Source organism: Ctenocephalides felis, unplaced genomic scaffold (genome assembly GCF_003426905.1).
Source record: "Ctenocephalides felis isolate EL2017-DRISC unplaced genomic scaffold, ASM342690v1 CF-g0.4_SCAFFOLD_01604, whole genome shotgun sequence".
Classification (NCBI taxonomy): Eukaryota; Metazoa; Arthropoda; class Insecta; order Siphonaptera; family Pulicidae; genus Ctenocephalides; species Ctenocephalides felis.
The window spans coordinates 24,646,538-24,660,460 of NW_020537758.1; the positions used below are offsets into that span (position 1 = coordinate 24,646,538).

Here is a 13,923-nt window from a genome sequence, read left to right on the forward strand (position 1 = left end):
TTGATATAATTTATCAAAAAAAAAATAAACAAACAAAGATATTAATTTGCTAACAAATGCGCTTTGATGCTGAGGTTTCTTGGATTTCTGTTGTGGTAGATTTAGCGCAATATCAAACTAGTTTTTAACTATTTGCGGATTATTTGAAAATACAGTTTTGTATCAATATATCATTTTCTATTTCAGCTGGGTGCTTGGAGATTTCCTGTGCAAGATGTACCAGTTCGTGCATTCCCTGAGTTACACGGCTTCGATTTTTATCCTGGTCGTAATTTGTACGGAAAGATATTTTGCCATCATACATCCTATCACTTGCAAGCAAATACTGACGCCGACGAGACTCAGGGTAAGTTAAAATTCATCTAGTTTTTTGGGTAATATACATCTAGTTTGATTAAGATACATATAATAGTAATTATATAAATATATACATTTTTAATCTGAAAATTAATCAATACAATTCCTGTGACTCATGCTTTTTTTGTTATTTCTGCCGTTTGATATTGCCTTGCCTTAAATCAAAATGCTAGTTCATATAGAATAAGAAACGTCGCACTAACATTTAATATGTATTTTTCTCGATATTACTCAGGGTAAACAATATGCGTTTCAAATAAAATTTCGTCTTCAATTTTGAAGAAATATACAATCCACCGCTTTGGCATATTTAACGCATTGATGATTACATTTCTTGCTTTGTAAACAAATGTAGCAAACAAGCGTAGAATCTCATGAAAACAATCTAATGATCATCTCATTTGATAATATCATGAAGGTTTATATGTACATCGTTGTATGAGATTCAAAATCCAAGTATTTATTTAGAAAGACTTCAAACTCAGCGACGGTCTTAAATAAAATGTAAGCTGCAATATGCTGAAATCAGATGGAGGTAAAGTAAAATGTTTATGAAAAACGGATTTTGGAATAAAATGCTAGTAAATTGGGGTAATAGTGCAGGAGTCCAACTTAGAATATACTTGAAACATTTATCAAATTCTATAAGTCACGTTTACTGAATTATAACAACTGTTAAAATAATATCTCTTCAAAATTAAAATGTGTTATTTGATTAATTAAAGTCAAATTGGACTTTTGTGCCCCGCCCTACTTTATATATACATAAATATATATATATATATACATATATATATATATATACATATATAATATTTTTGTATACTTATGTATACCTTTTTGTTGCAGTATTAAGACAATCGAGGTTTAGGTCGCAATTTCACTGATTGATATACGAAAATATATATTATACTACAATTCTTTAACAGATTTTTCCTATAGATGTTGTGGTAGTTTTCCTCCAATATCCATATATTTCCACCCAATTCTTGATTTCTCCAATTAATGTCGCTTTACTGATAGATCTTGTCAGGGAATATTTCATCTGCACTCCGACGAAGTAAGATTGCAACTCATACGAAAACTTTGCTAAGAAAGTGCTAAGCCAATATAAATTTAATCCAATCAGTATGTTACACGATCTGTGCTAGAAAATTTACCTAATGCAAAATTTCTCATATTTGCGAACCGGCGGATATAATAGGATTAAAATAAAGCTGAACGGCTGAAGCTTAACTAACGTCTCTATTGGATTAAAAAAGATGCATTTGTTGATTATGAAAGGGTAGTTAAAATTTAATGAATTTTTTTGAATTCACTGAAAAAAGTCTGAATTATATATATATATATATATATATATAATCTGCCAGTACAGTTCTACTCGAAGAGTAATCCGTGAATAGCAATGGAGCACTACACTTTACCTCTTGATCCAACATTATTTTTTTTATACATTTATTCTCACTTTCTAAAATTGAATGTTTATTTTAATAAAAACGTATTTAATAAAATTTAAGTATTTTCGAATCATTACTATTCTTTTTTTTGTCCAAATCAGACCTCAAAATATCATTCAGCAAGTCAGTCCTGCCAGGTAACTCCAGCGGGTCGTAAGAATCTAAAGTAAGGAAAATAATTATTTATTATGTGTTTCATATTTAGCTATTTTACAGCTATTTTTGATAGTATTAGTTTTTTTACTTTACGTTCAAGGGCAGGACTCTATGCTAGGTTAATAACATTTATAAAAAACTAAAATTATTGGCCTCTTGAATCTATATAACAAAATAAATGACCAAAGTGAATAATAAATCCAGAGTAAATTAAAATAATACAACAATCCCGTACATCCAAACAAACTTTTTATTCAAAATGTTAAGTTAATATTTGAAAACCAAGCAATTTTAGTTAAATTTGGAGGTACTTATTGATGGATTGGTTACAAATATTTTACTTCGAAAATGAGTCAAGGTTGTGAACTATATTCTAAGTTTTATACAAGTTGGTTGTGTTTCACACCCACATATCTCAATTATTTATTAATAATATTATCTGTACTTTCATTCGCGATTTCTAAAAGTAGCAAAATTTCTAATGGTTATATTTGAGCATCCTATTATTACTGTGACATTTCGAATAAATAATGAACGTTAGGCTATATTCTCGATCTTGCAATTATTTATTTATAATGGTTCTGAGGTATTAAATCGATGGCTGGTATTTGCGGTGAATAATTTATTTTGAATCTTACCCTTGTCTTAGAACTGAGAGCCAAATGGACGTTTTAATCCACGTCTTCCATCTTAATTGCATTATGATGAGAAAACCATTACCTATATTGGGTATTAGTGATCGGATTCATTCAATTATTATGTATTAATAATATTCTCATAATCAGAAAAGGCGAGCGAATGTTGCGAAGGGAATAATTGTATGAGAATTCTTGGGTGTTGTCTTTTGATGAAATCATATATTATATATATATATATATATATATATATATATATATATATATATATATAACAACTCATATAAATATGTAATAATTATTAGCAAATATTATCTTTGCCTTCACTATGATCATTATGTATTTATTAATATATTATAAATTATATAATGAAAAATATAGGGTAGTTTGTACAGTAAATATAGGTAAATATTATCAAATATATTGTAAATATATTTGTCCAGCTTTTGTGCAAAAAATTAAAATTTAATTGGTAATAACATTGTGCTCTTTAGATATTGAATTCATACGTTCATGTACATAGATAAATATGAATATTTCAAAAATCAATTAGACCGAGCTGGTATTTTGTGCAAAAGATGTGATGAATGTGCATTTATTTATTTATTTATTTTATTTATTCATAAGCAAGCCGTAATCAATAATAATAGATATTATTTCAGGCTCTTGTCAAGCTTATTCATAGTTAATATTAAAAGGATAGTAATTTTATAATAATCATAGTAGCTGCACAAATTTCGCTTCTGAAAAAAAAGAGCTGAAAAAAAAAAGCATTCGAACATTAAATACAACGTTCATCATCAAGTTCATCATATTGAAGTCTATTTGACCACCAGTCAAGCTCAAAATTCTTGCACAAGTTTGAAAGTTATACTCATTAAAAACCGTAAAAAATTTAAATTAATAAAATAGCAATATATGAAAAATATATATGGTTGTACAGGCGATCAAATGGTCAGACTACATAGATAAAGGATAAGGATTATGCAAGAAAATAGTTATTGAAATCAAATTGAGAAAATTCAGTAATGTCATAAAAAGCTAAGTCTTTAAAAAGTTTAACTAGGGAAGCATGAAATTTTTTGCTGTCTAGGTTTCGGATATTGAGTGGAAGTTTCTTCATTTCATGCCATTTCGTTCCGAACTGAATATTTTATTTATAAATCTATCTATCTTCATTTGTTTCCTCTCGCCGGTTTCAAATTTATATATTTCGACCAGATCGTGACACGATATTCGAAACTATTGTTGATATTAAATAAAGCATTTCACCAAACTTTTCAGATTCAGTATTTGACACTCTGGACAAATTATTGATGAATCGATGAATACTGAATTGTCACACTAGTCTCTGCTAACAAAATGATAAAATTTAATTTATCGTTATAACTATGAATTCGATCTGATGGTAATGCAGAATTCAAAACTATAAATTTATTATTTTATGAGGCTTTGTATTTTGTGTTTTTAATCTCCTGGAAATTGTTATGATATAGCAAAAAAGTATCGATAATTTTATTTTTTTACCTTATATTGAAAGAGGGGTATGCAAAATTACCATATATTGTTTATGGGGGTATACAATACTTTTGAATAAATTTTGTGAAATTGGTTAAACAAACCATTTTCTAATTTAAATATCTAATACCTCTTAGCAACTACTCTTTATTTATTTTGTGCCTTAATTACCGTACAATTTTATACTCTACTACTCGTAAAACGCAGATAATATGAGTGGAATGTTTAGTATGCACACAAATTGCATTTTTAAATTTATACTATCAATCTAAAGTTAACGTAACCGTGTATTATATTAGTGAACAGAAACTTAACTTAACGGGTACGCACGAACGCTGCTCGCGCCTCGATGTCGTATCCTAGCGGGCTAACCCGAGCGCTGCTCGCCAAAGTTAATGTTTATGTTTTATGCGATAAAAGGCTTACAATGGCCCGTTGTTGAGATATGTTTAGTTTAGATATGATAAGTACAGATCAATTAATAATTGTATATATAATAAATCAATCTTTAACGACTTTTGAGAATAGAAATAAACATGTAAAAACCGCCTAAAAAACGGGCAGTGGAAAAATATTTCGAAATCCATCATATGACAATATTTTTTTTATTATTATAATATAAATAATTAAATAAGTAATACTTTTTGTCCTTGAGATATATTAGTGATTGTACATGAATTTTTCACCTGAATGACTGATTTACTTGAATTTTCTTATTTGTTTATAAATTTGTTATATTATTTTCAGAGAAATAGATATTATTAAAATTTAAAAGTTATTAAATAAAAATTTCGTATTATTTATCATATTATAACACAATAGTTTATAAATAGAACATAAAGGTAGTCCAAAAACCATCAAAGCGGTCATCAGTATTATAATATATATTGTTAATTTTAAACAAAAATAAAATAAATAAAAAGAAAATGTTATCAGAAACACATATTACATTAATTAAACTTTGAAAATCCACAATAAAAAAACCTGCTCTTTTAGATCACTTTTCACGAAAAAAAACCCGACCGTTAAGTGGTTAAAGCTGCCACAAATTGGTGGTAAATGTGTTCCGAAGTGCCTTTGTGAGGAACATGGCTGTTTAATGTTTATAAGCAGCCAATAACATTTAAAATTCCTAGAAGTAAACTGGATCAGGTACTTCAAAATGCTTGCTTCAGCTTTTATAAAATATGTTACGTGGTTTTAAAAGGTTAAAGTTTTGCGTACTACATAGTAATTAAAATGATAAGATTTTATTCTATTTATTTTGCATTGGTGCTCCAAAGACATTATTATTATACCAAATTATTTTTAAATAAAAAGTCTTAAAGCTTGAAAACTTGGAGTAATTAGTGTTATTCACGGCTATGGTTTCAAAGTTTGCGTGTACTACATTAAAAAATGGTCATAATTTCATCAAAGCTCTAAGTTCAAATTAAAGCTCTGAGATATTTTTTTATATATTTTTTTCTAAAATTCCAAGCATTGTGAGATAATTTTTATCTATTTTTTATCAGAAATGTTAAGGTCGATACTATCTCCACGTTTCGGCTTGACATTAAGTTCTGGGACGCCCTGTATATAATAATTTAGTTAATCCTATGGTCTTATGTGAGTTCAATATCCGTCTCTCGCTATTAATGTAGATAAATTATATCTATATCTAATAGATATATTAGACAACGATCAATATGTGGTTACGTCTAAAATTAAATTCTCTTCATCCGAAAATCTCTTCGTCAATTGTCTCTTATAGCAAATCTCAAACGCAACGTATTGCAATATAATAAGATTTATAACATTTGGTAATGTTATGAATGATGATACAGAATAAAAACAGTTCTGAAGGGATAAGAATGTGATTTTTGAAAAATCATATGTCTGCTGTAATATACAGTGGTTTTTTATTAATCTGCTTTCTTCGATATTAAACTCATCATCATACTTGTACTAGTTTTTTATGTTAAAATTTGACTATCGAGATTTATAGAAGAGCTTTAGATCTTACATATTTGGACAAAAAAAATCGATTCTATTGCGGTTTTTACTATTATTTTATTTTTGAATATATAAGGGTAGTTATTTAAACAAGTTGCACTAAAGCTCATGGCTATTAATAACCTATTAATATAAACGCTAAATTTTCACCAGTGGTTGATAGCAAGGACAAAAGTGTTACAGCTGGTTTTTGTGAACGTTTTGCAAGTTTTAAATTGTGTGATTTCACATATTTTGGCAGAAATAAATTGTTTTTATTTTGGTTTTTATTATTATTTTATTTTTGAATATATAAGGGTAATTATTTTAGAAAAGTTGCCCTGAGACTTGTGTTTGAAGTGTTTGAAAATTTTTACTTTTATAGTTATGAAAATGCAATAAAATGTTCAGAGTTATTTTTGTTTGCAAAAATGTAATAGAAATGCTAAATTTTTACAAGTGTATGATAGCAAGGAAAAAATAATTACAGCTCATTTTTGTGAACATTTTGAAAAATTGTAAATTGAAATATAACAATTGCTGATGATTTAATAGTGATTATATTTATGGTATCTGTTGTACCTACGATTAGTTGTAAGTAGTTTTTATGTTAAAGTTCTAATATTGAGATTTATAAAAGAGCCTTTGATTTCATATATTTTGACAAATATGAATCGATTTTATTGCAGTTTTTATTATTATTTTATTTTTTATTATATGAGGGTAGTTATTCAAGAAAAGTTGCACCAAAGCCGTTAAACGTGTTCAAAAGTTGTTTCAAAATTTTTACTTTTATAGTTAAGAAAATCAATGAAATATTCAGAGTTATTTTTGTTTCTAAAAATGTAATAGAAATGCTAAATTTTTACAAGTATATGATAGCAAAGGAAAAATTAATACAGCTTATTTTTGTGAACATTTTGAATAATTATAAATTGAAAGATAACAATTACTGATGATTTAATTGTGATGATATTTATGATATCTATGATTAATTGTAACTAATTTCTATGTTAAATTTTTAATATTGAGATTTATAAAAGGGTCATTGATTTTATATATTTTGACAGGAATTTATCGATTTTATTTCAGTTTTTATTATCATTTTATATTTAAATATATAAAGGTGGATATTTAGAAAAGTTGCATCAAAACCGTATGGTATCTGTTGTACCTATGATTAGTTGTAAGTAGTTTCTATGTTAAAATTCAAATATTAAGATTTATAGGAGATCCTTTGATCTTACATAATATGACAAAAAAAAATTATTGCGGTTTTTATTTCTGAATATTTGGTAGTTATTTGAAAAAGTCGCACCAAAGCCATAAAACTTGTTGAAAAGGTTTTTGAAAATAACTATGAAAAATTAAGAAAATGTATTAGAAATGCTATAGTAGAAAATATATAGTAAATTATATATATATATTTTTTTAGTGAAATATATATATTTCTACTTAGCAAGAAAAAAATACAGCTCATTTTTATGAACATTCTACAAGTTGTAAATTAGACGAAAATATTTGAAACAAATGATTTAGATGTTGTAAAATTCATAGTGTCTGTTGTACCTACTTTGGACCAATATTGATAAATGTGTGCCGGCATTTGTCCGTAAATTTTGGGTGTAATTGAGTCATTATCTATTTGTAGCCTTCGTGTTCCATACTCTGTCGCAGTAATTACATTACACAATACATTTCCCCCGTTTGGTCGCAGGCGACGCGCATTTGCCATTAACACGATCACGGAAGGTCCGGTTGCAATCAACGTTTTGTTACGCGTAATCATCGAGCATTTTGAACGACTATTTAGAAAATAATGCCATTCGAATCATTTTTATTTTGTATTTCGTGATTTTTTACCATGCCTGTAAATTTGCATGCAGTCTGTAATTAGCAAAATCCAAAAGCTGCGTCATCAAACATATATAGAATTAATTGCATATAAAGCTCTATTTGTGATTTAATAAAAAAAATTATTTGCCATAGTAACAAATAAAATTTATAATTCATTAGTTGTACGTTTATTTAGTGAATAATAAAATTCGATTCATTTTATTTTGCAATTAGTGACTTTGCCAAGTTAAGGAAATAATTACCTTAAAGACTTCGTCGTTCACTCCCGTTACATTTACTACTATTAATAAACAAACTGATGAGATCTATAAATAAAGGTTGAATGCTAACAAAGATCTACATAAAAAAATTAAATTTTAATTAATTGACGCTAGTTTTTTAATTTGTGTCTAGTATCACGACTCCATGTATACTAATTTATAAGTTTGAAATGTTTTGAAATAATTTTATATAAGTTATGTGATTGGATCAATTTTGGGTTTCAGCGAGTTCCCATTACATTTCGTAAACAATTATATACTCGTATTGACCTGTAGGTGGTCTCGGGGATACGGAGTTTATAGAATCTAAATTTCTTAGAACTGATTAATGATTCAGGGTCGCTTTATAGACAGAAAGTATTACAAAATAAGGAATTATTTTATACTATAAAATAGTGAAATAGAAGGCATTAAGTTTTATTTTTGCCATACTGTATGAAGATTATTACAATATATTTATATAATTTCATTAGACCAGGGTAGAGCCTTAGGCGTCAAGAAATAGTAAACATAATTCTTTACTTAGGTTATTCAAAATAAAATTAATATGTAAAGATTTCAAAGGAATTTTTAACATACCATAAAATGAGATATAAGCAAAATTAAATAAATAGTGTTTTGAGAAAATAGGTTATCCAGAAAAGTTAAACAATATGTATATATATATATATATATATATATATATATATATATATATATATTTATGTACGTACATATGTGTATCTATTCTTGATTGTGATAAATTGAATTTAGATTTTCATTTTTTTTTATTTTATTTGGCCTCTTATTTATAAACTAGCCATATACAGAGTTTCTTACATTTAAATGCTAATTTTACATTTAACCACAAAACTAGATATAATTTTATAATATTCAATATATGACACTAAATTAACTAAATTAAAAGTTTTGACTGCACTTTTTATTCTATATAATTAATATAATAAATAATCCCGATTTTTTGAAATCTGCTACATGTTCAAATTATAAGTTGTAAGGATCCCACATCCTACTACTACACAAATTTGGAATTTATTTATATTAGATTTTCATTGAGAGAAGTAATATTATTATTAAGACATAAAGTATTAAATCTTATGTGATTCAAAACATATTCATAGACATACCATTGTATGCTTATATATGCACACGGTTTAGTGAGAAAATTATTTTCCCAATGTACATTTATACAAATTGCAAAACCGTCCCGACTTGAAGGTTATTCACGACATGCAAGCACAAAGTTTATGTAAAGCGTACGACAAATAAAATAGAAGGTACCATATATCAGAATTCAACGTAAGACATGAAACGGACGAGAGAGCAATCCTTGGGAATGCAATAATATATGAATTGAATACAAAACCGCGCAGTCAGTGCTCCTCCTGTGACTCCGAAGACTCCGCGTCTCCGTCACGAGATATCAGTCGGATAAAATCTAAAAGTGTGCGCAGCAGATGTTAGGATAGAGCGGGGTTTAAAGGTCCGATATTGCAAAGGTCCATTATCCATATAAAAACACCCATATATTTTATTAGAATTGTGTAGAGTCACATAATGTAACGTGGAGGGGGGCACGAAGGTCCAATTTGATTTACAGTAATAATTATACTGTCGAAACCAAATGAACTACATCACATGACGCATATGAAACAAACAACTATCGAGCTATGTTCAATAGAAATCCTAGTTAATTCCTAATTAGAGAAATATACTTTGTACTATTTTTCTAAAGTTTGTCATCTGGTTCCTTTTTGCCTTATAAGCAGTGTAAGAAGGTACAGCCAGAAGGCAAATAAATCCAATATCTCATTTTTAATTTTGAAATGTTTTTACGAAATATGAGCTAATTTATTCAACAGGGACAACACTGCAATTGATCTGGTATTTTGCTAGAAAAATTCATTATCTCCCTTGCTTTGCTTTTCTTAACTTAATTTACATTTTTATTGTCCATTTTTTGTAGTTTACACCTTTGCCAAAGTAAAGGTTCAGTTGGTTCTTTTTTCCATTAACGTTTAAGCTTACATAGAAGTTTATATAAAAAACTTGAATCAAACTTTCTAAAACAATATTAAGGTCTCGTGAACTAAACAACAGTGCTTACAACTCAAAAAACTAACAATGAAATAAAATACTTTTATTATAGATTTTAAAATATTGCCATTTATCTCCCGATAGCAATGTCGTAAGAATCAAGATGTTTATTATTTACATATTTCTCCCTCTACTTTCAAATATTTTCATTGAAAAATTCTTAACTTTACTTGTTTTTGAGATGCCGATAATGGACTTTTCTACTCTCTCCCTTACATATTTCCATGTACAGACATAACAATAAAACTAAACTAAAAATAATTGCATTTTAGAATTAAATGTATATATATAAGACATGTACAAGTGTATGCAAAAAGTTCCATGACAGAAAAATTTTCCATTTCATTATTTACGAATCCTTGATAAATCGATAAAATTACTTATTCGTTTCAAATCATAGATGGTAAACATTTACAGAAAATCTGTTCTGTATCCGTAATATTATGATATTCGACAGATACCTCTGCTTCTACGAATTTCGATTTTTCGTTTGCAATATTACATATGCATTTGGAAATAGATTCAAAAGTACTTATATCCTGCTCGTTTACAGAGATTTATAGAAAAGTAGATCGCGTAGAAATACTCTTTGGAAATTTGACATATGAAATATATATATATATTCGTATATTTATATATATATATATATATATATATATAAGCATCCACATAATATCATGTCTCGGGTGATATTTTTATATTTATTTTAAACTTTATTCAGCGTTCCGACTGAATGAAGACACATGAAATATGAGTCAAACTACGCATGGAAACTCATAGCCCATGGAAAAATCTATAATTATAAACATACAATATTCATCAAAATATGAAATACATAGTTCCGTCTTAATACTTACTCTCTGTTATTTTGTATTTTTACGAATACTTATATGTATGTACTCTTTTTCAAGAGATTCATTTTGCATCTGTAAAATAATATGCAACTGGTTTTTAAATAAATATAAACTAGTAAATATTTCACGTCTAAATTTCTGCCAGGCATCACATTCGTAAAAAAAGTGCGTAAAATTTTCATCAGATACGATCACAATATACCATATATATTATTTGTTCAAACAAAACACGAAATATTTACTTTGTATCGCTCGTTGTGTGAACTAGTTCAATATTGCAAATTTCGAGGATGCTCTCGGCGACTGTGGAATTATTGATTACAATATTCTAAAAATTCAATTTATATCTTTTGCGAATTCAATTTTCCTGTTTCTATATACACATGGCATTCAAAAACACCGCTTTCTGACAACGTGGAAAACAACTTGTTTTCCTACAATCAAAAACTGGTTTAACATTTACAAAAGACCTGGTACTTGAAATCAGCTCTTAGAATAATAAAAGCATGTTTTATTAAAAATCGATAATAAAATACAACAATATTTATTTTGTATAAGAATAATATTGTTATTTGTGTGAACATATAATGTAAATATTTACGCTCAGATTCCCAGATGCCAGAATTATAAAAAATAAAAAAAATATTTACACAAATATATATTATGTGATGAATAATAATATTATTATACATAAATTCGATCTATAAAACATTGTGTAGAATGTATGTTAGTGCCAAAAACCTGTGTTTCATAGCGTAACGATTAAGCATACTCATTTGTGTAGATAACCTGAGCTCCTGAGCCGCAATCAATAATAATAGATATTTCAGGCTCTTGTCAAGCTTATTCATAATTAATATTAAAAGGATAGTAATTTTATAATAATCATAGTAGATGCACAAATTTCGCTTCTGAAAAAAGAGCTGAAAAAAAAGCATTCGAACATTAAATACAATGTTCATCATCAAGTTCATCATATTAAAGTCTATTTGACCACCAGTCAAGCTCAAAATTCTTGCACAAGGTTAAAAGTTATACTCATTTAAAACCGTAAAAAAATTAAATTAATAAAATAGCAATAAAATAAAAAAAAACATGGTTGTACAGGCGATCAAATGCTCAGACTACATAGATAAAGGATAAGGATTATGCAAGAAAATAGTTATTGATATCAAATTGAGAAAATTCAGTAATGTCATAAAAAGCTAATTCTTTAAAAAGTTTGACTAGGGAAGCATGAAATTTTTTGCTGTCTAAGTTTCGGATGTTGAGTGGAAGTTTATTCATAAGCTGAATACCTAGGCCGTCGATCGTATTGAAAGAGCTGGCTAATTTATATGTGCGCGCCTTAATAAATTTGTGTCTAGTGTTGTAGTTTGAGGAGGACGAAGCCATATCAAAAAGTTTCGAATTGTTTTTGATGAAACGTAATGTTACCAGCAGAAAAATGCATGGGGCAGTTAGAATATTGTGTTTTTTAAATATGGGTCTGCAGGAGGCTTTACTGGGCAAGGAAAAAATTATTCGAATAGCTTTTTTCTGAAGCTTAAATATTATATTTTAATTAGTTCGGATGAAAAACCCCAGAATTGGATGCCGTATGAAACGTAAGAATAAAAGTTGCTATAATAAACTGAAAGTAAGCAATTTAAACCAAGTTTAGGTTTTAGGGTGCAATTTCTAAAGTACCCGAAAATAATCAGGAAATTTGAAAGGGAAAGATATGAATTGTCTTTTACGATTTTTTGTATTTTTAGTAAATTACTTTGCTCTGCATTACGAAACTATTAATAACTGACTTTACAATTCTCGATATTTAAGGAACCCTACGGATCAATTTCTATTTAAATAAATGACAGTTATTTTGCCATCGCCAGCACGAAATCCGTGCATGCGATTCGGCTTCAACAAGTAGCCCATTCTCAGTCGCAATATGCAGAAGCGCGATTCCCAGTCGTTCGTTTAGCATACGTATATACTTTAGTTGACAATAAACTTTAGTTATTACTTGTCTTTAGTTCACTAGGAAATATATTGCAGTCGTGCCAGAGCGATTTTCATATGCGACGTCTGTTATTTGCACAAGTATTTCGTTTATGGACTTCCACGTGCCACGGAATTGATCCGATTTCTGCGCAGTGGACTACGGATACAAGATTTTAAAATTAATATCTGGTAGTGAAATTTAATGTAAAGTACATTATAACATTTTTTATGAGTAAGAGTAAATTTGTAGAATCAGTGCAAAATTTCTCACAACTGGAGCAGCTTAATTGCACGGATACTCCAATTATTTTAATAAATGTTTTCGGCAGAGAATCCAATTTTCTAATTTATTATCATTTCAACGTTTCAAGTGATTCTGAAGTATTTGACCTCAAATTTGGAAAAAATAGGTATGTGTGTATGAAAGTGTGTATATATAAGCCAATTTTTTACTTTGTAGTGTTTTTCTCAAAAATGACTGAACCGATTTTAATAATAAAGAACCATTTGATAAAACTCAAAAAGTAAGTGTTGATTGGTTTTACACAATCGGCCAAACCATGTCTTTAGAATTAGCAGAAAAACGCAAAAAATATTCGATGTTTTCCAAAAAAATTCAGACGATTTTGAAAATTTAAAAGCCATTCCAAAGATGTTGGTTGATATCATGCTGATTTTTGATAAAGATCTACCAGTAGTTAAAAAGTAATGATAAAGTATTTTACATTAATTAAACAATCATAATATTCATGGACTTTATATTAAATTACCT

At 27.9% G+C, this 13,923-nt stretch overlaps 1 protein-coding gene across 1 annotated transcript in view; it reads left to right on the plus strand.

Moving 5' to 3' along the window:
• LOC113373546 (trissin receptor) overlaps positions 1 to 13,923 on the plus strand; it is a 121,611-nt gene that overhangs the window by 91,209 nt on the left and 16,479 nt on the right. Inside the window, exon 3 of the mRNA XM_026613837.1 lies at positions 187 to 346. Within this exon, the coding sequence (XP_026469622.1) occupies positions 187 to 346 (160 nt within the window). The remainder of the gene's footprint in view (positions 1 to 186; positions 347 to 13,923) is intronic.